This window comes from Apus apus, chromosome 13 (assembly GCF_020740795.1).
Source record: "Apus apus isolate bApuApu2 chromosome 13, bApuApu2.pri.cur, whole genome shotgun sequence".
NCBI lineage: Eukaryota > Metazoa > Chordata > Aves > Apodiformes > Apodidae > Apus > Apus apus.
This window is the reverse complement of record NC_067294.1, coordinates 17,566,873-17,589,814: the sequence shown is the minus strand read 5'-3', so window position 1 is coordinate 17,589,814 and position 22,942 is coordinate 17,566,873. Positions and strand designations below refer to the sequence as shown.

The 22,942-nt window shown below is 53.7% G+C and overlaps 2 protein-coding genes across 6 annotated transcripts in view; one reads left to right on the top strand and one right to left on the bottom strand.

Annotated features, from left to right (window-relative positions):
• The window catches only part of HDAC3 (histone deacetylase 3), a 352,192-nt gene that overhangs the window by 167,280 nt on the left and 161,970 nt on the right, over nt 1-22,942 (bottom strand). The gene's annotated exons all lie outside the window — the stretch shown is intronic.
• The window catches only part of PCDH1 (protocadherin 1), a 58,677-nt gene that overhangs the window by 33,056 nt on the left and 2,679 nt on the right, over nt 1-22,942 (top strand). The window contains exons 5-6 of one of the 5 annotated variants that reach the window (XR_007890733.1): nt 19,611-21,174; nt 21,852-21,893. The exons of 2 other annotated variants lie outside the window; for them this stretch is intronic. Coding sequence is in view for 2 of the 3 variants with exons in the window: in XM_051630815.1 (XP_051486775.1) it covers nt 19,611-19,654 (44 nt within the window). In the remaining variant the exon portion in view is untranslated. Of the gene's footprint in view, nt 1-19,610; nt 21,773-21,851; nt 21,894-22,942 lie in introns of those variants that run through there. 2 more of the 5 variants (XM_051630816.1, XM_051630815.1) reach the window with 2 other exon arrangements.

Sequence of the window (22,942 nt, the reverse complement as noted above, 5' to 3'; positions counted from 1 at the left end):
TCTCACGAGCTTTTTGCAATGCACTTAGTGCAGAGGTGTCTGTGCTTCACAGATGGCCATGAGTTTATCCTCACAGCTTCTCCTCCAGGGAAGAAATTCCACCATAGGTGGGGAATGAATTAGGAAATGATCATCTGCATTTCTGAGAAGTCTGCTGGTGAACCCCTGGGTGAGCTGGCAGCTCCTCAAGCTGCTCTTTTTGGAAGGCAAGAGCTGCTTGAGGGTCCTGGTGTCTCTGAGCCACCAGGCAGGGCTCCAGCTGCTCTTGGGCATTGAGGCTGGGGCTGCACCAGCCACCCCTGGCAGCTGTGACACATGAGTGGCCTGGTTTTGGGACCTGGTGGCAGAGCTAGATGTAAAACCCTCTCACCTGGTTCACTGCCACAAGCTTTTCTCACAAGACCAGCTTTTTCCCGTGGTCTCCTAACTCCTCCATCCACCTCAGCCCAGCGTCACCACATGAGCTGAGGTGCCCCTGCCAGGGTTTGCCTGCTGGTCTTGATGAACCCCTTTCAGTTCAGATTTCCCTTTGTTTCTGGAAAGATGGGTGGGTTGATGCAGCTTGTCTAACCCCTGCCCCTGTGATTGCTGCTCCTCACCATGGCCGAGCAGGAACACCCCCCTGGGAAGGTCCCACCTTGACAGCAGATTGGAAATGGTGGCAAGTGTGAGGGACCTGTAGGGAGCCCTTCCAGGGGCAGATCCCCTCTGCCTCTGTTTCACAAGCCCACTCAAGCTGCTCTAGCTCCCATTTCTGCCCATTGAATTACACAACATTAGAAGACACCTCCTTTGATCCATACTTGTAGCTCACACACGAGCTGGTCAACAAGTTCTCTTTGACATACTCAAAACCTGAGTCAGGTCCTTACTGTGAGCAGAGCCAAGGTGAGACATTTTGGCAGCTGGGTTTCTCTTCCTTCCCCCCCACCCTTCCTTGGGCTCCTCCCAGCCATTGCCACCTGCTCATGATGCCAGGACAGACCTGCAGCCCCATTTCTGGGCAGCAGCAGCATCTGGCACGTCTTGGATGCACGTGCTGCTTCTTGGCAACCCTTAGGAAGAAAGCTGGGGGAGATTATTCTTTCCTCCTGCTCCCCTTTTGCTCCACTTCTGTTGAGAGTTCAAGTCTTCCATTCCTCTGTATCATTTCCTCCCTGCAGGATGGCTAATTTGCCAACAACCTTTTAGCAGTGTGGCTGTGTCCAGATGACAACCTGCAGCTCTCCAGCAGCCCTTGGTGGCATCCGGAGCAGCACCAGGCCCAGAGAGGATGTGGCTGCTGGTGTTTGATCTTCATCATCTCACACCAGGCGTGTCTGTGGCCACCACGTGCAAGCAGAGCTGTGGCTGGCAAGCTCTGACCCTCAAGATCACAGCACCTTGAGAAGGTGGGCAGCTCAGCAGAGGGCTCCCAAGCCAACCAGCCCTTCTCACTGCTGGTGGGGAGGAGGTGGATCTTCAGCATGGGGCAGCCACTCCCTGCTGGCTTCTGCTTACTTTGGTCACGAGCTGCTTTTTAAGGTTCTCACTGCTGTTGTTGTTCAGTTCCTTCCAGCCAGCAGATGGGACCAAAGAAAATGACTTTTTATCTCCTCCTCAGGCAGAGTGAAGCCTCAAGATCTTAAAACCTATTCTTGTTTTTTTTTTTAATCTTCTTCTTTTTTTTTTATCATCTTTAAATGTCCCTTTTGTCTTGCATAAAAGTGTTCCAGGCACATGTTCAGTCTGCAGATGTTTGGGTTTTTTTGTTTCCCAAGCATCCCCTGCAGCATTTTTGCTTTGTTGCAGAGCTCTGAGGGATGTTTCTGCCTGGGCTCCAGCTGGGCTGTGGGACTGGAGCTACTTCTGTGCCATTCCTGGTCAAACACTGGTGAGCCCAGGTAGGATGTCTTGATCCACAGGCATCTTTGGGTGCAGAAAGATCTCACACCTTGTGGGAGAAAAAGGAGGGTAGGGCATAGGGTAGGAGAAATGCTGCTGTCTGTGAAGAAAGATGGTCTCTGGTTGGCACTGGTGTCCCCTTTGCTGCCTGAGAACCTGCAGGTCTGGTGCCCTCAGCACAAGAAAGATGTATAGACCTGTTGGAAGGGTCCAGAGAAGGGCCACCAAGATGATCCCAGGGTTGGAGCTGAGAAAGCTGCCTTCACCCCAGGGCTACGGGCCAGCTCCATCACCCAGCAGGAGCAGGGCCTCTGGACCCCCACCCTGCCCCAAAGCTGCTCTCCCAGCAAGGCAGATGAACCCTGAGATGGAGCCCCCGTGTGCCACGTGCCCCAGCAGCAGGGTCACACTCCAACCTCCTGTCAGCAGGGAACAACCCCTGCCAGCAGCACCCAAAAGAACCCTGGGGACCCCCAGAGCACTGGGGAAGGGGCATGTCCGGGAGGGATGCCATGGAGCACCAGGGGGGCCACCAAGATGATCAGTGGCTGGAGGACCCCTGCTCTGGAGCCAGGCTGGGAGAGTTGGGGTGTTCAGCCTGGAGAAGAGAAGGCTCCAGGGAGACCTTAGAGCAGCTTCCAGTGCCTGAAGGGGCTCCAGGAAAGCTGGGGAGGGGCTTTTCATCAGAGAAGACAGTGACAGGACAAGGGGTGATGGTTTTAAACTGAGGGGAGATTGAGGAGAGACATGAGGAAGAAATTCTTCACTCTCAGGGTGGTGAGGAACTGGGATGGGTTGCCCAGGGAGGTTGTTGATGCCTCATCCCTGAAGGTTTTAAGGCCAGGCTGGAGGAGGTTTGTGCAACCCGGTCTAGTGGTTCCCTGCTCATGGCAGGGGGGTGGAACATGATGGTCTTTAAGGTCCCTTCCAACCTTAATGATCCTGTGATAGGTCACACCTCGGAAGGGCTGAGGACCAGTGGCTTGGGTCTGGCTGGTGCTTGGGCTCCTCTCTAGCTGAGAGGTGGGGTTTTTTTTAACTGCTCTGCAGCCCTTTCCTTGTGAACACTGATTATTGCCATCAGGGCTGCAATTCCGTGTCACAGAATCACACAATCACCTTGGTTGGAAAAGACTTTGGAGCTCATTGAGCCCAACCCTTAACCTAAGACTGACAAGTCCTTAACTAAACCACATCCCTGAGCACTACAAACCATATCCCCAAGTACTTATCTTGGATGTTTTGTTATTGCTATTAGTTCCCAAGCCCTGCTCTCGTTTAGGGTTTGCATAATGAAGATCTCTCGGTGCCACCATCTTCTGCATCTCATCTACTTCCACAAATTACATCTGGGTTTCTCAGTAACCCTCAGCTCTGCAGGCATCTGCATTTCTTTGGAAGAAATTGTGAGCTCCTCTGCCTCCCTCACTTCATCTTGGTTCCTCCCCAAAGACACCTTCTGATTTTCCTAATTGCTGCCACGGAGAGATGTGGGAAAAGATTCTTATCAAGAGAGACAGATTGCAAATGGCCATGGATTGCACCATCATGGTTTCAACAGCCCCATTTCTGGCTGAGCTGTAATTTCCAACTCGTTCTCACCCTGTTTCTTCTTTTTTCCCAATTTCCAGCAGCTGTGGCTGGGTAAACTCACTCTTATGAAAGAGCTGCTCAGGTCAGAGCAGCCCTGAAATGCCATCTCAACCAGGTCACCTTCCTTAATTGTACCAAGGATCCCAGGGTGAACAGGGTACAGCTGGTTTTGCTTCCCCAGACTAACAAGTACATTGATACCAGCTACAGAGAATGCTTTTAATCCTCTCAGGACCTTCTAAGAAGGATGCTACTTGCTTCACAGGTTGTTCAAAATAGCTTTAATAATGTATTTGACAGTGACTTCCTTGTCTCACAGGATTACGTGGGACTGCACATTTAAGATTGTCCTCAAGTTCTCCAAAGGTCCTTGGCAGGTCCTGGGTATCTCTAGAGGAGTGATTGGAAGGGACTAAATTTCCCTGTTGGATTCTGATGGCTTTTTTCACCCTTTCTGTCCCTGAACTGTGGCTGCAGCTTATGAGAAAGCCAGGCAGGATAGCAGTTCTAAATCAATGGCCAAGAGACAAAAAGCTTCATATTTCAGGAGGAAGGTGCCTTTTCTTGTAGGATATATAGGTCCCTGTGGCTCTGCCTGTGCCTCCTGCATTTGAGATTGAATTCTTTGAGTTTTCTGCTATTTCTTGTGGTCCTGGGCTGGGCTGTGACATCTTCCAATCTCTCTTGCTGTCTGTGGCAAGACAATGGAAATCAGTGAATGTCCTCTCCTTTCTTTTCTGTCCTTCACGTTCTGCCTGCTCTGAACTTGCTGGATGGAGAAAATCCTGACATTTTTCCTCATCTTTATGCCTTCTTTGATTTGGAAGCACCAGTCCTCTCCCTGCTCTCTCATGAGTGCACATATGTCACCGTTGGACATACGTGTGACACAAGTTGAGCTGTCAGAGTCAATGAAGGAGGAGAACTGGCTTCATCCTGCCTCAAACCAGGACAATGTATCAGGGAGGTGACCCTGCTCTAGACTGGATGATTTCCTGAGCAGTCCTGCAGGGAGCACAGGGCTTGGAGGATGTGCTGAGAGCCAGCCCAAAGCTCCCTGGGCCTTTTCAAGTCACTCTTCCCTGTTCACCAGGCTTGGCAGCTCCACAGCAAACTTTGACTTTTCCTTCTCTTATAGGAACCAACTGGAAACATATAATTTTTTTCTTTTCCTAAGAACTATAAATTAACTTATAGAATCATGGAATGGTGAAGGTTGGAAGGGATCTTCAAGATCATCAGGATCCAACCTCCTTGCCATGGGCAGGGACACCTCCCACCAGCCCAGGCTGCTCCAAGCCCCATCCAACCTGCCCTTCAACACTGCCAGGGATGGGGCAGCCACAGCTTCCCTGGGCAACCTGTTCCAGTGCCTTCCTGCCCTCATGGGGAAGAACTTCTTCATGATGTCTCACCTAAATCTCCCCTCTTCCTGCTTAAAACCATCACCCCTTGTCCTGTCACTGCCCTCTCTGGTGAAGTCTCTCCCCATCTTTCCTGTAGGCTCCCTTTAAGTATAAGGTCTCCCCAGAGCCTCCTCTTGTGCAGGGAAGATGACTTCTACTGTCCTAGGGAAGGGAGGATTTCCCAGTCTCCCAGACCAGGGAGGCCAAGCAATGTCATGTACCTTCTCAAGTCCAAGGCAGGAACATTTTCCACTACAATTCCATCTCAGCAAGCCTCGTAGCTCTCACCTGGCAGGACATGCACTCCTGCAGCCCCAGTGACATTAAAACAGGCAACTCTTCATCTTCACAAGGTGGCTGCAAGGTGAGATACATGTTAATGCCACTCAGAGTCAGGTTTTTTCTTGCTTTTGCCTGGCAATGGTTGCAAAAGCCCCTGGAAAGGGACACATGCAGCTATCCTTATGTACCTTATATATTCTTATCTATCTTATATATTCTTCTCATCTCTTCTTTGGTGTAAGGTCTGTTTTTTGCAAAGAGCAGTTGATGTCACCCTCAAATTATTCCTGGGCTCAGCCTGAGTTCACTGAGTGGTGTTGCAGGAAGAAGCTCTGGGCGTTACATCTGCGAAAGGACCAGGAGGGTGGGGCCCTTCCTCACTGGTACCACGTTGCTCTCCAGGGAGGATGTTTCCTCAGAACGAGGGGTTGGATGAAGCTCCTTCAGACTCTTCTTTTGTGTTTTCTGCAACATTGTCAAATACACACTAAAGACCCAGTGGTCCTGCCTTTGGAGCACTTGCAGCTGGTCCCCGTGGTACCCGCGGAGAAGAGCCAGCAGCTGAGTTAGGAGCATTTCTGTTGATGAACCTGTTCACCACAGCCAGCACCCCAGGACTTTCAATAACACGAGTGCCCAAGGAGGCAGCTTCCCTCCTTTCCATCTTGGTTTGCTCATCCCTGTCCCTGTGCCACGTGCTCCCTTGTGCCAACACAGCTGTTTGTCCGGCTGCGTGAGGAGCTGGATCAGGGAGCTGAGCAGGCTGAAGTTTCCCTGGCTCTTTTGGTTTTGTTGGGGTTTTTGTTTTTGTTTTTTGGCCAGATTACTCTTCAGGCAGAGCAATTTTCCTAACCTGCCTACTCTGTGGCTCCTCGAAGAGCTGAACTTGCAGAAAGCAAAGGCTTTGCAGCAGGGCAGGGAGCAGCCAGGTGAGGTCAGCGTTCGAAAATGTCGAAACCAGAAAAAGCAACCGAGTGTCAAAGCCACAGACAGCCAGGATCCCTCAGCAGTCCCAGGCTATTTGTTGTTTTCAAAGCCCTGCTTCCTTAGAAAGCTCCTTTTGAAGTAATTTGACGTGCCATTTCCAGCTCCTGTGTGATCTAACTCAGTTATTTCCCCTTTATCTGCCTCCGAGAGCTCCTGAATGTGTCTGTAAACCTTCCTGCTTGGCGGTGCCTCTTCCCCTGTGAAGGGACCTGCACGGGTGTGGGATTTAAGCTTAATGCTAGAGGAGCTTAGGGACTCTCCCGTTTGAGCTTCTTGAAGGCTTCACACTGCATTTTCTTTCTCATAAAAAACAGCAGGTGCCTGAGTTTGAAGGATCCATCAGGTGTAGATCCCTTAGATGGAAAACCTCTCTCGTAGGCGTGAGCCAGAGGATAAGGGATTCCTTCCTGTCCCTGGTGAAATCAAAGTGAGCTTTGCTATTGAGATGGGTCAAATGCCAGGCTCAGCTGCTGGCTCTTCTCCAGGATTTTATCCTTTGTGCTCTCACTATCAATGAATCTCTCTTCCTGTCTCCTTCCCACAAGCTCTCATCCATCCTGATTTGAAGCCACCTCTGCTAAGTGGCTGTGACGCCAGCTCTTTGCTTTACTTGCAGAGAGGACACTCCATAAATCTACCATTAGTGATGGCAGCTGGGGAGAGGTGCCAAGGATGGGCTGCTTTGACTCAGGGGTTACCTAACCATGTCAGCCCCTGCCTTGGCCTTCCCTTGCAGAGAGCTGAGGTTCCCCTGCAGGAACCAGGGCTCATTTCATGTGAGCTGATGCAGGCTGTTCCAGAGCAGTGCTGACCTAGTGGCCAGCTCCTTCTTCCCTGGCTAGTGTGGTTGGACCTGGGCTCCCATTCTAGCATCTCAGCCCTCTGTCTAGTCTAAGCAGGACAACAAGCTTTCACTCATTCCTGTGTGATCTTCCCTAGGTGTTTCTGCTGCAGCAGGGGGGTTGGACTTGATCATCTTCAAAGGTCCTTTCCAATCCCTATGATTCTATGATTCAACAAGCAGAAATGGGGCAAGCTCATCTGCTCTGTAGCTGGCAGGCTTACTTTTCCCAGGCAGGTACATCTCAACAGAGCTTAGAATCATGCAGTGACAAACTGTCCACGTTTGTTGTTGCTGGAGGCAGCAGTGGGATGGAGAAGGGGCTGTGCCTTTGCACCAGGAACAGCTTTCCCAGATCATCTCTCCCATGGGCTTCAGCCACACTCCCCGTGGGAAAGCAGGGCTGCACTGAGGGAAGAATGGGACTGACCAGGGTCTGAGGGATCCTGAGCCCTACATGGGTGCTTTGTCCACCACAGTATCATAGAATCCCAGACTGGTTTGGGTTGGAAAGGACCTTAAAGATCATCTAGATCCAACCCACTGCACGGGCAGGGACACCTCCCACCAGCCCAGGTTGCTCCAAGCCCCATCCAACCTGCCCTTCAACACTGCCAGGGATGGGGCAGCCACAGCTTCCCTGGGCAGCCTGGGTCAGGGTCTCACCACCCTCACAGCAAAGAAATTCTTGCTAAGATCTCATCTCAGTCTCCCCTCTTCCAGTTTCAATCCATTCCCCCTCATCCCATCCCTCCCTGCCCTTGTCCCAAGCCCCTCCCCAGCTTTCCTGGAGCCCCTTCAGGCACTGGAAGGTGCTCTAAGGTCTCCCTGGAGCCTTCTCTTCTCCAGGCTGAACACCCCAACTCTCCCAGCCTGGCTCCAGGGCAGAGCTGCTCCAGCCCTGGGATCCTTTCCTGTGTTGGGAACACCAGAACTGCACCCAGCCCTGCAGGGGGGTCTCACCAGAGTGGATTAGAGGGGGAGGATCTTCTCCCTTGACCTCCTGCTCAGGCTGCTGGTGATGCAGCCCTAAACAGGAAGAGCCAGAGCTTGTTCTTAGGCTTTCAGGCCAATTACCCCAGCACAGCTCATGTCCACTGGGCTAAACTCCTTCAGTCAGGGTTGCTTCATCCTCCCTGCCCATAGGGAAGGTGACATTCAGCCCCAAACTGTGCCAGGGCTCTGTCTGTCAGGGAGGTGCTCTGCACTGGGCAAAAGCAAGGTAACCTCAACGTGAGTTGGATGATGAGGATGACCTGGTCTAGTGGGAGGTGTCCCTGCCCATGAAGAGGGGCTGGAACTAGATGATATTTAAAGTCCCTTCCAATCCAAACCATTCTATGACATGACAAAGGTGGGCCTTGGAGATGCTGAGGTTTACATTCAGAACCCTTGCTCCAGCATAAGAGCAGCATGATCAGGTTTAACTTAGCTCACTTTTAAAATAATTTAGGGTAAACTGGCAAAAAAAACCAAACTGTGAATCAGGAGTTAACCAGCACAGAGGGCCTGTGTGTGAGAGGACACATCTGTGGTCATACAGTTATTGACATACATCAGGTACAATGTTCCCCACGTGGGTGGCCAAAATCCCTCTGGGCAAGGAACACTTGAAGAGGCTGGGGAAGGGATCCAGGAGGGAACAGCAGGATGCTGGAGGACACGGGCACAGGTTCCTAAACCCAGCACTTCTCCATCAGTCCTGTGTCTGTTTTCAGATCTTGCCTGGAAGTGAAAAAGAAGGAGGCAGCAAGAGGAAGGAAGGAAGGAGGGGGTTTGGGAATGATTTTTGTTCAGGGATGTGTCAGAACAGCATGTTGTGTTGTTTTATAGCTCGGGGGGAAAAGAAGATGGAGCAGGGTATGTGAAATGACAGAGAGCGAGTAGATGTGATATTTGCCTGATGTATTTTGCTGGTAATTAGTGTAATGCCAATTAGACAGAAGTAATCTCCTTTTTTTTGTGCTTTGGCTTTATAAGTTATTGCTTGAAAATACGCCAGCTAAAACCAAGATATTAAACTTGGAGGGATATGGAGATCTCTATTCCTTGAGGATCTCGAGATGAAATTACCCAGACAACAGGGATCTTGACAAAAGCCAGAGTTATATCTCAAAAGAAAATGAATAACAGGAAAAGAAATTGTGTATTCCATGTCTAGCTTCTTGCTGCTTATTAGCCACACAGGAAGGGGCACCCACAGAGATGCAGATAAATCAGTGAGGGAAGGCAAATATCTTGCCTTTCCTGAAAACAATGCTGCTTCCACAGTGGTGTTCACCTTATCAGCTTCCTTCTGCAGCCAGATCCTGAAGCCTTCCCATGTTCTGGCAGCTCCAGGTAAACCCTGCTGCCCACAGGCATCTTGATTTTTCCCTTCTCCAAACCCTGTGTTCTCTCGTTGCAAACCCACATCAGAAGTCGCTGGGTTCCTGTTGTTTTGCTTCTTGGTCCCTCAGGACATAAAGCTCCTTAATGATGATTAATGGCTTCTTTCCAAGGGTCAATTGCTGATCCTGGACTCTCAAATCCCAGCTCCTGCTCAGCTCTCTACCTGCTGAGCTCTGGGCTGCTCTTTCAAGCAGGTTTCCCCTGCTTTGCTCAATGCTACACACTCATTTTCCACTGCTAAGGACCATCCATGAGGAGCAGACCTGCTATCATTGTCATCTCCCTTTTGAAAAAGAACCTGTACAAATTATGCTCTTGGACTCATTCTGGAAGTTTTCCTATATCTCTGTTGGGCTGTGAAATCAAAATCTTCTCATGATCACCCTGCTGTTCCCTTGTGCTTTGGGGGTGACAGAGCTGGCAAATCTCCTTGGCTTCTAATTCCAGAGGATGATGTAGCCCCGTTGGCCTGCCGGGATCTTCGGCAGCAGGTTTCATCCTGCTCCCTCCTTCTTCCAAGGGGGTTTTATTCATTCCAAGCCTTTAGGGCTGCCTCTGGCAGCTCTCCCTGGAGTGCTGCAAACTTGATTGCATCTAGCCTCCAGCAGTCTGCAAACTGCAGCACCCAGGGGTAGCCGGAGGTTGATATTCCCCATCGGAAACGATTACCCTGCTTTTTCCCCCTCTCCCCCAAGAGTCTCTTTCTGCCACCCTGGGAACAAACACAGGGCAGGGCAGGACCCATCAGGATCTGGGGATTTATTTTTGACTGGATCTTCCCAAACAAGCCATAACCCACCTGCACTGCTCCTAAAATCAGCAGCCTGATGCCCTCCTCTTCACTCAGAGCTGCACCTTTGGTGTTGACACTTCCTATCTTCACCCGAGGAGGTGACTTCTCCCTGGCTGTGGCCACCAGGGCTGCAGATCTTTTCAGGGTCTGGGTGGGGAATGATGCCAGCAAGATGGCAAGTGGTTCAGTTCAGAAATGTGAACCACCTGGGTTGATTTCTTGATGTGCATTTGACCACTGCAGGTGCTGCTTCTGCCATGGGCCAGCCACAAAACCTCTCCCCAATTTGCTTCCACTGCAGATATTTTGTCCTCTTGAGCCTGTGGGTGTTTGAGGTGTCAATAATGTGCATTTTCAGCTGTTTTAGGGCATGTCCCTTCACAGCAGAGAAATGGGCTGGGCAGCTCAAGAGGTTCAGGTTCTCCTGCATGGGCTGCTCTTGACCCTCAAGCAATCACCCTGTTTGGTGTCAGATCATTCCTCCAGATTTCCATGACTACACCCCTGGCCTGATGCTCACAAAGCTGCTCTGGGTTGGTTTTCACGTGCATTTGGTTCTCTGTGGTGGGGTGTGGATCTCTCTGTGCATGCTCCAGCAGCAGACAGGCGTTTCCTCCTCAGGGCAACCCAAGAGCAGCAGCCCTAGATTTAGTGCCCATCCCTTTGATCCTTCAATTATCCACGGCAAACTGTGGCAAGGATCTGGCCTCTTCCTCCTCCGTGTCTGCATTCTGGTTCAGGCAACCAGCCTGTCTCTGCAGTTGGAAGAGACTGCAAAGGAGCTGAAATGACAAGTGAATGTGCTCACTTCACTCTGAAGCAGCCCAGGAAAGATCTGTGGGAAGAAAACAAAGGGTATGTTTGCCAATCCATATTGTCATTTCCGCTCCCAGTTTCCTTGGGGTTGGGCTTGACTCTCTTCCAAGGGCTCTTCCATCTCCCCCTGCTCTGCCTCTCTCCAAGTGGTCTCCTTTCCCTTTGTTTCCAGCTCCCCTTCTTGAGGCAAGTCCTTTCCATGAAGTTGTGATTTCTTTTGTCAGTCCGACACCTCCGTGACTTCAAAGGCTTTGAACAGCACTTTGCTTTGTGCCTCCCAGCCCCCCTGCAAGAATAATTTCCCCTGACTCATTGTCCTGCTAGTGACAGATTATTAAATTGTTGATGGAGCTCAACAATGGGGTTGTTCAAAGGCAGACGTGTGTGTGCCAGTTCTTTTCTCCTTGACACAAGAGCTTTCAGATGAGGGCACAATGAAAAGCAGCCACCAAGGAGCAAACACAGGGAGTGCTCATAAACCCAGAGCTGTATTCCCAAGTCCCTGCATGGATGGGCTGGTGCACCTTGCAGTGCATTCCCGGGCTCTGACAGGAGCCTGGAGGTGAGGAGAACATCCCAGGACCACTGAATTATCTTGGCTGGAAAAGGCCTTCAAGACCACTGAGTCCAACCCTTAACCTAACACTGACAAGTCCTGAACTAAACCCCATCCCCAAGTACTATGTCTGTGTGACTCAAATCCCTCCAGGGATGGTGACTCCACCACTGCCCTGGGCAGCCTGTCCCAGTGCCTGACGACCCTTCAGGGTAAGAAATTCTTGCTAACATCTGATCAAAACCTTCTCTGGAACAACTTGAGGCCATTCCCTCTTATCCCATCACTTGTAACTTCATTAAACAGCCCGATCCCCACCTTCTTACAATGTCCAGAAAACTGGCCTGGCTGAAAAATGATGATGATGATGATGATGATGATGATGATGATGATGATGATGATGATGATGATGATGATGATAATAATAATAATAATAATAATAATAATAATAATATAATCCCATGTGTTACTTCTTGCTCACACAACTAGGACCCTTGAGGAACTGGGAGGTGAGCAATGGTGGGAGGAGACCACCCTTTGCAGGAGCAGTGGCAGGACTGTGCTGAAACACATCATAGAAAAAAATCATCTAGGTTGAAGAAGACCCTTCAGATCATCAGGTCCAACCATAAGCCTACCACTGCCAAGTCCACCACTAAACCATCTCCCTGATGCTGTTTCCTTGCCTGCCACCTTCCTCCTGTGCCAAGCACACACATCCATCTCCCAACCACAGCAACTTTGGGAAGGAGGGTCATTATACAGCCTGGGGCTGCTTGGCATCCTGTATTAGACAGATCCTCTCGATTGCTTCTCACTTCAGCAGATTTCCAACAGCAAAGCTTAACTTTTCCATGCTGGGTTTCCCTCAGGTTGATTTCTTTTTCTTTTTTTTCCCTTAAGTTTCAGCAGAGGGGTTCCAGCTGGTTTTTGAGAACAAGACATGCCAGCTCAGCCCTGCTAACAAACTGGTGAGGAGAATTTCTTTTCAAGAGCCATTAGCTTAACCACCCTTTGGAGGAGAGGGGTGGGATTTGGGAAGGAGGCTGTCAGCATCAGTTGGGGGTTTTTCTCCCCAGAATACTTGAATCTCTTGTTGAGTGCCTGCCAGCCTGCATCCCCGTGTAGCTCTGCCCACACACCTTTGTGTGGCCTTCAAACAAGGGTATTTCTCAGGGCTTACACATCTTGGTCCTCTAACGTAGACCTGATGTAGGAGCTTGCTGCAACTGCTGGTGTTTGGTGAACATTTCTCCTGTTGCCTCCTTGGTGGGCATAGAATCAGAGAATCCCAGGCTGGTTTGGGTTGGAAGGGACCTTCAAGACCACCCAGTCCCAACCCCCCTGCATGAGCAGGGACACCTCCCACCAGCCCAGGCTGCTCCAAGCCCCATCCAACCTGCCCTTCAACACTGCCAGGGATGGGGCAGCCACAGCTTCCCTGGGTAACCTGGGCCAGTGTCTCACCACCCTCACAGCAAAGAATTTCTTCCTAAAATCTCATCTCAATCTCCCCTCTTCCAGTTCTCATCCATTCCCCCTTGTCCTCTCCCTCCCTGCCCTTGTCCCAAGCCCCTCCCCAGCTTTCCTGGAGCCCCTTCAGGCACTGGAAGGTGCTCTAAGGTCTCCCTGGAGCCTTCTCTTCTCCAGGCTGAACACCCCAACTCTCCCAGCCTGGCTCCAGAGCAGGGGTCCTCCAACCACTGATCATCTTGGTGGCCCCCCTGGTGCTCCATGGCATCCTTCCTGGACATGCCCCTTCCCCAGTGCTCTGGGGGTCCCCAGGATTCTTTTGGGTGCTGCTGGCAGGGGTTGTTCCCTGCTGACAGGAGGTTGGAGTGTGACCCTGCTGCTGGGGCACGTGGCACACGGGGGCTCCATCTCAGGGTTCATCTGCCTTGCTGGGAGAGCAGCTTTGGGGCAGGGTGGGGGTCCAGAGGCCCTGCTCCTGCTGGGTGATGGAGCTGGCCCGTAGCCCTGGGGTGAAGGCAGCTTTCTCAGCTCCCTCCCAGGCTGACATCTCACAGGTCCACCCAGAGCTGAGAGGTCTCTACATCCCCCCACCCACAGCAGAGGGGCTGGGTCCCTTCCCTGGGCTGCCAGCACAGAGCGACTTCTTCTTTATCTTCTTCTTTATCTTCTTCTCCCTTGTCTTGTCCTTCCTGGGACACGTTCCCTGCTCTTCTTCTTCCCTGGCAAAGTGGCAGAGGCTGCCTCAAGCTCCAGTGCCCTCCCTGATGAGCTGCTGCCAGGAAGGGAAGCAGGACTGCAGCTTTAATTAAATGATAAGGGCAGAGCCCCCAGACTGGGGAGATAAGGGCAGCGGGTGGTGGCTGCCACCACACTGGCCCAGGCTCTTTCTAATTAGCTTTGAGAAGCTCAGATTTAACCCTTCAGGGGAGGTTGGCTGGAGCTGGAGGGGCTGGGGCAGAAGGAAGGGGCTGAGGATGACCCCAGGGGTGGAGGTTGGGATTCACCTGTGTGGGACATGGGCTGGTGGGGACCCCTCTGTGCTCCCCCCTGCCCCTGAGCAGAGGGGCTGGGGGTGGGAGGGGTTGACCCCAACCTTTCACAGGCTCAGGCACAAGGTAAAGCTCGAGGATTAGCTGTCCAGGTAGCTCCTGTAAGAAGCATTTGATGCTTTAACACCTATTCCTGGCATCTCCGGGGTGGCCTTGGGGCATCTGGGTTGCTGAGCGTGTCCCCGTGGCTCCCCCAAAGGTTTTAGTGCAAGCAGAGGAATGTCCCCAAGCCCTGGAGCAGTGGTAGGAGAACAGGACACAATCCTCCTGCAGGAGCCATGGGACAAGTCTCTAGTGCCCACCAGAAGTGTCTCAGTGATGCTCTGAGAGGGGAGGAGGGAGGTGGGGTGGGAACACCACTGTGTGTCAGCAAGCCCTGATAAAATGGACCAGGAGCTCCCCAGGACCTGGTGGCACAAAGGCCACAAGCTCTGCTCTCCTGCCATGTTCCCAGACACAGCAGATCCCAGCCTGAGAGCACATTGCTCTGGAGGGCTGGGCAAAGTCTCCTCAGCTGTAGGCACCATGTGGTGGGGTCCCTGGGTGCCCAGGGCTCTCATGACATGGGTGGCACTGCTCCTGGCCCTGGTGGCCAAGCCAGGCAGCACAGCAGTACTGGGGCATGCCAGGACCCCCTGGGCAATGCATCCCTGTGTCCTTGGGAGGCCCTGGCTGGACTGAGGGACAGGCCAGCCCCACAGGGAGGGGCTGGGAGGAATCCTAGGCATGGCAAAAGCAAGGTGGGAATGTGGCAGGAGCAATTGCATAGGTATTTGGGTGGCAGGAATGTGCATACAAGGCATGCATGAGCTGAGAGCCCCTGGGGAGAGCAGGTGCTGTGGATTTACAGAACATTAGCCCTTGTAAAAGAGCCAGAAGAGCCCTGTGTTCCTCTTTGAGGTAGAGGGGCTGGGGGGAGAAGGGTCCTTGTCAAGACCTCTGTGCACTCCTGAAGGTGCTACTGGAGTTGTCACTCCCCTGGATACTGCAGGACCAAGTGATGAAACTGGTTTGGTTGCTGCACAGGTTGGTTTGGTTGGTGTGTGACTCTTCGACCTTTCTGGTGGGTATTTGTGGCATGTCTGATGTCTGTAGATGTCAGGAGAAGCTCTTGGTTGGCCAGAGGACAGTGTTTGGATTATATATCGACCAGCAGCTTGACTTACCACTGTGTTTTATACAAGGTGGGTGAAGAGGGTTGCCCGGGAATGCTCATGACCTGGCTTTGTTTTCAGTTGCTTGAGATTTAGGCACTTGATTGCAAAGACACCATTTTGTTTAGTGGATATGTACCACGTACTGAGTGGTTTTTGGAAAGTGGCAGAGAAATCTGCCCAGATGTTTCACTTTGCAAAGGAGGCAGGAAAGGAAATTGCTAGTTTTCTACATGACAGTAAAGCAATCCCCCTCTCCCCCAGCCCCAAGCTTCAGAGAAGCAATTCTCTCTGATCTCTTGACCTTTGAATTGCACCTTCCCTAATTTCTGCAGCCTCTGTGTGTGTGGGGGGGGAGTCTCACTGGAAAAGCCTCTTCTTCCCAAAAGCCTGGGGAATCTCCCAGGTGCTTCAGTCCCCTCCCCCAGAGCTGGCAAATATTTTCCACCAGGTTGTAATTCTGGTCTGCATCATGAAGCAGACTTCCATGAACTGAATTAAGCCTGCATGGACAATCCTAATTTTGGCATTTCCTAACCCTTGAACCCTGGTAATCCTATTAAGGTAGCTCTTAACATAATTATTCAGTACTTTAATGTAATAATTCTGCTTTTTATAGTCCAGTGAAGGTTGAAACCCCACTGTGCCAGGGTAAGAGATCATGTAAGTGGCACCACAAGCACAAAATCTGTTGCAGAGGGGATTGAATTGTTCAGCCTGGAGAAGAGAAGGCTCCAGGGAGACCTTAGAGCACCTTCCAGGGCCTGAAGGGGCTCCAGGAAAGCTGGGGAGGGACTGGGGACAAAGGCAGGGAGGGAGAGGACAAGGGGGAATGGGTTAAAACTGGAAGAGGGAGATTGAGATGAGATTTTAGGAAGAAATTATTTGCTGTGAGGGTGGTGAGAGCCTGGCCCAGGTTGCCCAGGGAAGCTGTGGCTGCCCCATCCCTGGCAGTGTTGAAGGGCAGGTTGGATGGGGCTTGGAGCAACCTGGGCTGGTGGGAGGTGTCCCTGCCCATGCAGGGGGTTGGATCTGGATGATCTTGAAGGTCCCTTCCAACCCAAACCAGTCTAGATGATATGAGTTAGTCTCACTGGATATCAGGGCTTGCACTGAAGTCCGGGGTGGATGGGGGCAAACGATGGTCTCCAGAATCCCATGGGTGCCATGGTCTGTCCCTGAGCCCTCTGAGCCCTGCCTGCTCCCTGCAGGAACACTGCCAGTGTCCAGAGCCAACGGTCGGGGCAGTCCCAGGGGTGCAGGGCAGGGATCAGATCCCGTTGCTCTGGTGCCGCGATGCCCGCGCTTCCCAGCCGCCAGCGCTCGGCAGCAGCAGGGAGGCGGCTCCTCAGGCCCCACCATCAGGAGAAGAGCATGCCCCCCGGGAGCCTGGGCTCAGCCCCTGGCTGCCAGCAGAACTCATGCCGTGCTACCTGTGCCGGGGAGGCTGGGGCTGGTGGCTGCATCTGTCCAGGTTCATTCCGTGCCGGTTCTGCGGCGATACCCGCGGCGGGATCCGGGAAGTCATTTGCTTCGGTGCTGCAGTTCCTGGGTGTTGTTGTAACACACTCCGGGGGCCAGGGTTTGATCTGTGCCTGGATCCGTGGGGGCTGACGGGCCCGTTAACTTCAGAGCCAGCTGCCTGTACCAGGGCTTTAGGTTCTGCTGTTCAGCAAGAGGGAAGAGCTGCCGAGGGCTGCGGGCTCCGGCTGAGCCGGCTGTGTGATTGTGCAGCCCAGCTGTGCGCCGGCTCTGAGGGTCTTCCTGGGCGTTGATTGTACAGGAGGGTGTTGCTGGGGGTTGCCCCTCAGAGCTGCAGGTGTGGCAGGAGCCAGCGTTGCGGGCAGCGCCGGGTGGGTCTGGGGTCCCAGCAACCATCTGGGAGGGCAGGAGCGGCGGCGTGAAGTTTGGAAAGCCATCTGGCCGGGTGTTGTAGCGCTAGGGGTGGTCCTGCACACCGCCTGCCTGGGTGTTGTAGGGGTTGGGTGTTAGCTCAGTCTAGGAAAAATAGGGCCTGAGGTGGAGCCCGGGGAGCTGAGCGGGTGCAGGCAGGTTCCGGAGCAGCGCTGCGGGAACAGGCAGCAGCCCAGCAGCCTGGGAAGTGGGACTGGTGTGGTACGTGGGCTGCTCTGGCCACATCCACGTCTGATGGGAAGCAGAGACCAGAGAGGAGGTGGACTGGGGAGCTGCTGTGTTCAGAGTGTGGGTGTTCCCTCTGGCTGCGCCCACCTCATCTGGGGACTTGAGCTGGGAGCCTCGTGTCTGGGATTTCCAAGGAGATCACGGCTGCACTGCTGGCTCCGGTGCAGCTTTCCCCTCCCCAGAGCCCCTGCCAGGGGAAGACGTGCTGGGAAAGGGCCACTCAGCTCCTGTGCAGCAAGAAGGCCATGCTGGGCTGGCCAGGGATGGGGGCAATAGGCCCTCGAGCATCTCACTGCCAATGTGGGGGGGACTCCTCCAGGCTCCTGGGGTGGGCAGGGTGCTGGGGGGGAAAGGCACAGAGGGGGGAATCAAGGGAGGGAATAATTCAAGGGACTCATCCCAGCATGGCTGGGTTGCAAGAATGTGAAGAATAGAAAGATAGAATGGGAGGAGAGAGAGAAGAGAAGAGAAGAGAAGAGAAGAGAAGAGAAGAGAGAGAAGAGAAGAGAAGAGAAGAGAAGAGAAGAGAAGAGAAGAGAAGAGAAGAGAAGAGAAGAGAAGAGAAGAGAAGAGAAGAGAAGAGAAGAGAAGAGAAGAGAAGAGAAGAGAAGAGAAGAGAAGAGAAGAGAAGAGAAGAGAAGAGAAGAGAAGAGAAGAGAAGAGAAGAGAAGAGAAGAGAAGAGAAGAGAAGAGAAGAGAAGAGAAGAGGAGCTGCTGGTATAAGAAGATGAGATGCTGGGGCACACTATCCAAATAGCTGTGCTGTTGGGCTGTAGTGAAGAGGGAACAGCCCCCAGGCAGTGGTGCCTGGAGGAGGCAGCACGGCAGGGGAGTGATATCTGGAGGGAACAGCACTTTAAAACATAGTACCTGGAGGAAAGAGCACAGTGAGAGCAGCAGTGCCTGCAGGGAAGGGAGCATCAGGGCGAGGCAGCACCTGGAGGGAGCAGCAGCACAGAACATGGCACCTGGAGGACGTGGCACCCTGGGGGACCACTACCTGTAGGCAGCAGCTCCATGGAGGAAGGATGCTTCCTGGGAATGGCACCTGTAGGGAGCAACACCATGGGAGGAGGGTACCCCTGGGAACCACACCGGGGTGGGGGGGGATGATACCTGCAAGGAGCAGCACTGGGGGGGCCATACCTGGGGGTAGTGGTGCTGGAGGGGGGTGGTACCTGTAGAGGAGAGGGACACGGGGGAACGGGACCTGTCAGCAGCACTGCAGGAGGGAATGGAGCCTGGAGGAAAAAACCACGGTGGGAGGTGGTGCCTGTAGGTGTGAGGAGCAGCTGGAGGAGCTGTGGTGGGGTAGGGGAGCGGTGCCTGCTCTCAGGAGCTGTGTTGTAGGCAGGGAGCAGCTGGAGAGAGCAGCACCAAGCAGGGGACTGTTCCCGTCGAATGGGTGCTGTTGGGGCAGGCAAGGGAGGACAGTGCTGCTGGGATATGATGTCCTGGGAGGTCACCACTGTGGGATGTCCCAGGGATGGGTCTGCAGAGCCCTGAGGGGCGCAGCCTGGGAGGATGAATGTCTCCAGGCATTGCAGTGAGGCAATAGATGTGCAAAGGCTGCCTGGACTGGAAACCCTGCATCCTTCCCTGGCTGAAGGAGCCGTTCTGAAAGGAACGTTCTGCATCCCTCACTCTGCAGCACAGAGTGTGCTCCACCCTCCCAGGCTCGGAGAGGTGCAGGGCTTTTGGGCTCTGAACAGGGCTAGCTGGTGGACATTAGTGGCCGGTGTAAGGAGAATGAGTCTTTCTGATCTGATGCTTCAGGAAATCACCCCACTTTCCCTCCAAGCTGCTCTCTCCACATTTCTCCATACCACTGAACCCCTCCAGTCCCTCCCAGCATGCTGCCCTTCCCTCCTCCTCCTCCTCCCTCCTGGGCTTCTCTGCATCCGCTGCTCTGCTTTGCTGTGTCACATCCCCACACTCCTGCTGGCTTTCCCTCCCAGAACTGCTCTGCTACATCCCCTCACCCACAGGATCTGGCCTCCTGAGCTGCAGCGTCCCTGCTCAGCACCCCAGCTGGAGGGTGCTGAGGTCTGACATGGGTGGGAGGCAGGGAGAGCCAAACCAGGCTGGGTGCCTTGCAGATGGTGGCCAAAAAAAAAAGAAAAGTGGTTGAGATTGGCTCTCAGCCTCTGCTTGAAGCTACAGGGCTTGCAGTGAACCTCAGCACAGCTACTGTAGGAGCTGGAAGTGCCTGCTGGATGAGGCTGCCTGCTTTTGTCTCCTAGGAGTGCTCAGGTGCACTGTTGAAATCCCCCATGAAGAGCAATAATACTCTTAGAGGAGCCCTTGCAAGTGGCTGCAACAGGATGTGTTCCTGCCCTGCGTGGGGAGAGAGAGAGAAATAATGAGCAGCAGCACCAATATGTGCCTCTTCCCAGAGGAGACAGCCTGGCCTCATCTCCTGCACAGAGCGCAGAGGTGCCCTGGATGTCAGGAGCCAAGAAAAGCCATGGAGAACAGAGCAGGGGCTGGAGAGAGCTTCCCCTGCTCCAGCCAGGAGTGCCCTGGTGCATCCCTGAATGCCTCTTGGTGCAAAGCCCCCCTCCACACCGTGCCCCCTTTTCATCTGGAAAAAGTTCCAAGGGATGGAGGCAGTAAAACCTGGATTTGTTCCCGTGTGAGGAGCCCGGGCAGATAACAAGAATATCCAGATAAATGCAAAGCTACAGAAAGGAGGGAGCCAGAAAGCTGTGAGGGCTGTGAACACCCCGAGCAGCCCTCCCCGGTTGTGGAGCTCAGGCTCCTGGTGTGGAAATGGGAATAAGGGGATGGGCCCAGCCCTCTGGAGATGGCAAAGCTCAGGGACACACCAAAGGCTGCACAGATGTGGCTTGAGCTTCACGTGGCCAGGATGCTGTGGAGGAATGAGATGCTGGAGGGGGCCTGGCCATCTCTGTGGTGGAACTTGGGCACCTTGCAGGGGGTGAGAGGCACAAAACTGTGTTCCTGGGGTGGAGGAAAGATCTGAGATCCTGAGTGCACCTTGCAAGGTGAAGCAGGCACCTGGACCTCAGGGTGAGGTTTGGGTTCAGCCTTCTCACCACTCCAGAGGGCACCCAGGAGCAGCTCACGGGCAACATTCCACCCCCCAGGAAGGATTTCTGCTTGTCTGTGGTGGCACATGGAAGTCTCTGGCCCACCAGCGGGCGTTGAGAATTAGGCCACAGGGTCGTGTTTGCTCTAAATCACAGCTATTCAAGACTGACACCCTGCCCTGTTCCCGGGCTCTTGAAGCAGAGCTGGTTGTGCTCATGGCACATAATACTCCCCTTTAGTAGCAGGGCTCTGATGCCAGCAGCTCGCTGCAAGTGGAGGGACAACGCTGGAAAAAGCCTTCGGTGCCAGGAGCAGACAATGGGAAAAGCAGAATAAAAGCCCCTGAACACAGAGTTCCTGCTTGATCCTGAGCTTTCTGAGCTGCCCTTGGCACAAGAAAGTCCCCAGAGCTTGGTTCCCTGGAGAGGTAGCTTTTATTTTGGTCCTGCCAGTACCCTCTGGAGGTTCAGCAAAGCACCTTCTGCTGGAGCAAGAGGAGGTGACGCCCACTCACCCCCCACCCTGGGGACTCACAGCACCGAGGAACTGGGGGAAGGGGAAGTGATGCTGAGCCCTCCCCTTCATCTGGGGGGGAAGCAGATGAGAGAGAGACAGTGATCTTGCACCTCGAGGTGAAAAAACAGCAGAACTCCACCTCAACATGACCAAGCCGGTGGCCACCGAGGCGTCCTGGGGTGCTGAGAGGAAGACTTGGTGGATCATCACAGGCTCCAGCCTCCTGACTTGCACAAAGTAGAGATGAAAATTGAGCTGCCTTGCCTCTGGTTTCGTTTCTTGCTTTCTATCTGTAGCCAGGAGAAAGAAATGAGGCAGCTTTCCACATGCTCAGGAAATAGGACAGTTGGCCTGTGTCCAGCCCTGGGAATGACCCCACAGACAAGCTGTGCTGTCACACAGGCCTGGGTGGGCATCTTGTCCCCTGCCATGCTTGGCCTCCTGCTTTTGCATCCTGCAGCATAAGCATGGCTGTCCCCTGCCCCCCAAGTTGGTTTGAGGGTGCTGGTCTGGGGTGCCCCAACACCTCGGTGCTCATCCACCCATCTGTGTACCCAGCCCTGCGCCCTCCAGACAGAGTGGCTTGGGGGTGGGCACCAGCCTGGGGGATTCCAGCTTTGCCTCAGGTGCCTGTGTGAGTCCTGCAAGGGTCAGCGGGTGCCAGGGAAAATAAGATAAGGCTGGAGAAGCTAGTGAGAGATGAGCAGTGGTGGCCAAGCAGCCTCAAGGAGGCAAGAGCAGGACGAGGAGAGGCTGAGGGTCTCCTGAGGGCAGTGGGTACCCAAGGGATGCTGAGGGGCTCGGCACGATGTGATGGGGAGGCTGAAGGGTCCAGGAGGGTCCTGAGGGTGGGTGTGGAGGCTGGGGGCTGTGCAATGATGTGACCCTCTCGTCCTTTTTCTGCCCCTCATTAGAGTCCCCTGAGCGGAGCAGGCTGTGAAGGGGGCTGCGCTCAGGTACGTCCGGGTGGCTTCGGCCAGGATGTCACAGCTGACCTGTGTGCCAGGGGATGGGACACGGGAACGTGCTCCCAGCACTGGGAGCAGCGTGGGGGCCAGAGCCTCTGCAGCTCCCAGGGGGAAAAACTGGGGTGCCTCAGCCCCCGGAGGACTTGAGATACAGTCATGGGGGGTTGTTTCTTTAGGGCAGGATACGCTCACGTGCTGGTTTGCTGCCGACTCTGCCCCTTCTCCCATGGCCATCTCCTTAGCTCTCACTTTCCACCCTTGACAACCCTCCTCCTGGAGCCTTCTCCTGCAGAGATCATCTTTCCATGCTGGGGTTTCCCGTGTGGGAAAGCTGCTCCAGGGGGATCCCTATGTTTGAGACCCCCCCAAAGTGGTGGCAGGAGGGAGAAGGTGACAAGGGCTGAGCCCCCAGCATGGTGTGAATGGGGCTGGTTTGCTTCTTCCCAGGGCTGAGGCAGTGCCAGTGGGTCTGTCCTTTTTTTTTGGGGAGGAGGGGGTTATGTGTCCCAGGGTGTATCTGGTGGGAAGGGTGATGCCCTGAGGTGAGGACCACCCAGCTCAGGTCCCCAGAGCTCCTTAGTATCTCCCTCCATCAGCCTGCAGAGCTGTTTGTCAGTGAGGTAGAGGAGTGAGCTCCTGGCTGGAGAGATGGAAAGGACTTCTGTCCACCAGAAGGGACATTACAAGTCAGAGCAGTCACAAGGCCAAGAGCAGACCCCTTCTTCATACCAGCATCAGCACCAGGCTTGATCTGCCAGCAGGTGCTTGTGGTAGTGAGCAGTGATGTGTCCCAGGCAAGGGATGGCTTGTGCCTGGGGTGGCTTTTGAGGGACACACACCTCTGCATGGAAATGCCAAGTTTTGGCCTCTGAAGATTGTGACAGGTACTCCCTGTGTACAAGTTCTGTGGCTCAGGAGGCTGTTGTGTCTGGGGCAGGGGGTGGCTGGTGTGTGGGGACACCAGACCATGACCTGGTGTAGCTGATGGTCAGAGTTTCCCAGCTATGCCAGGACGCCCTCAGATTTCCTTGGTCTGT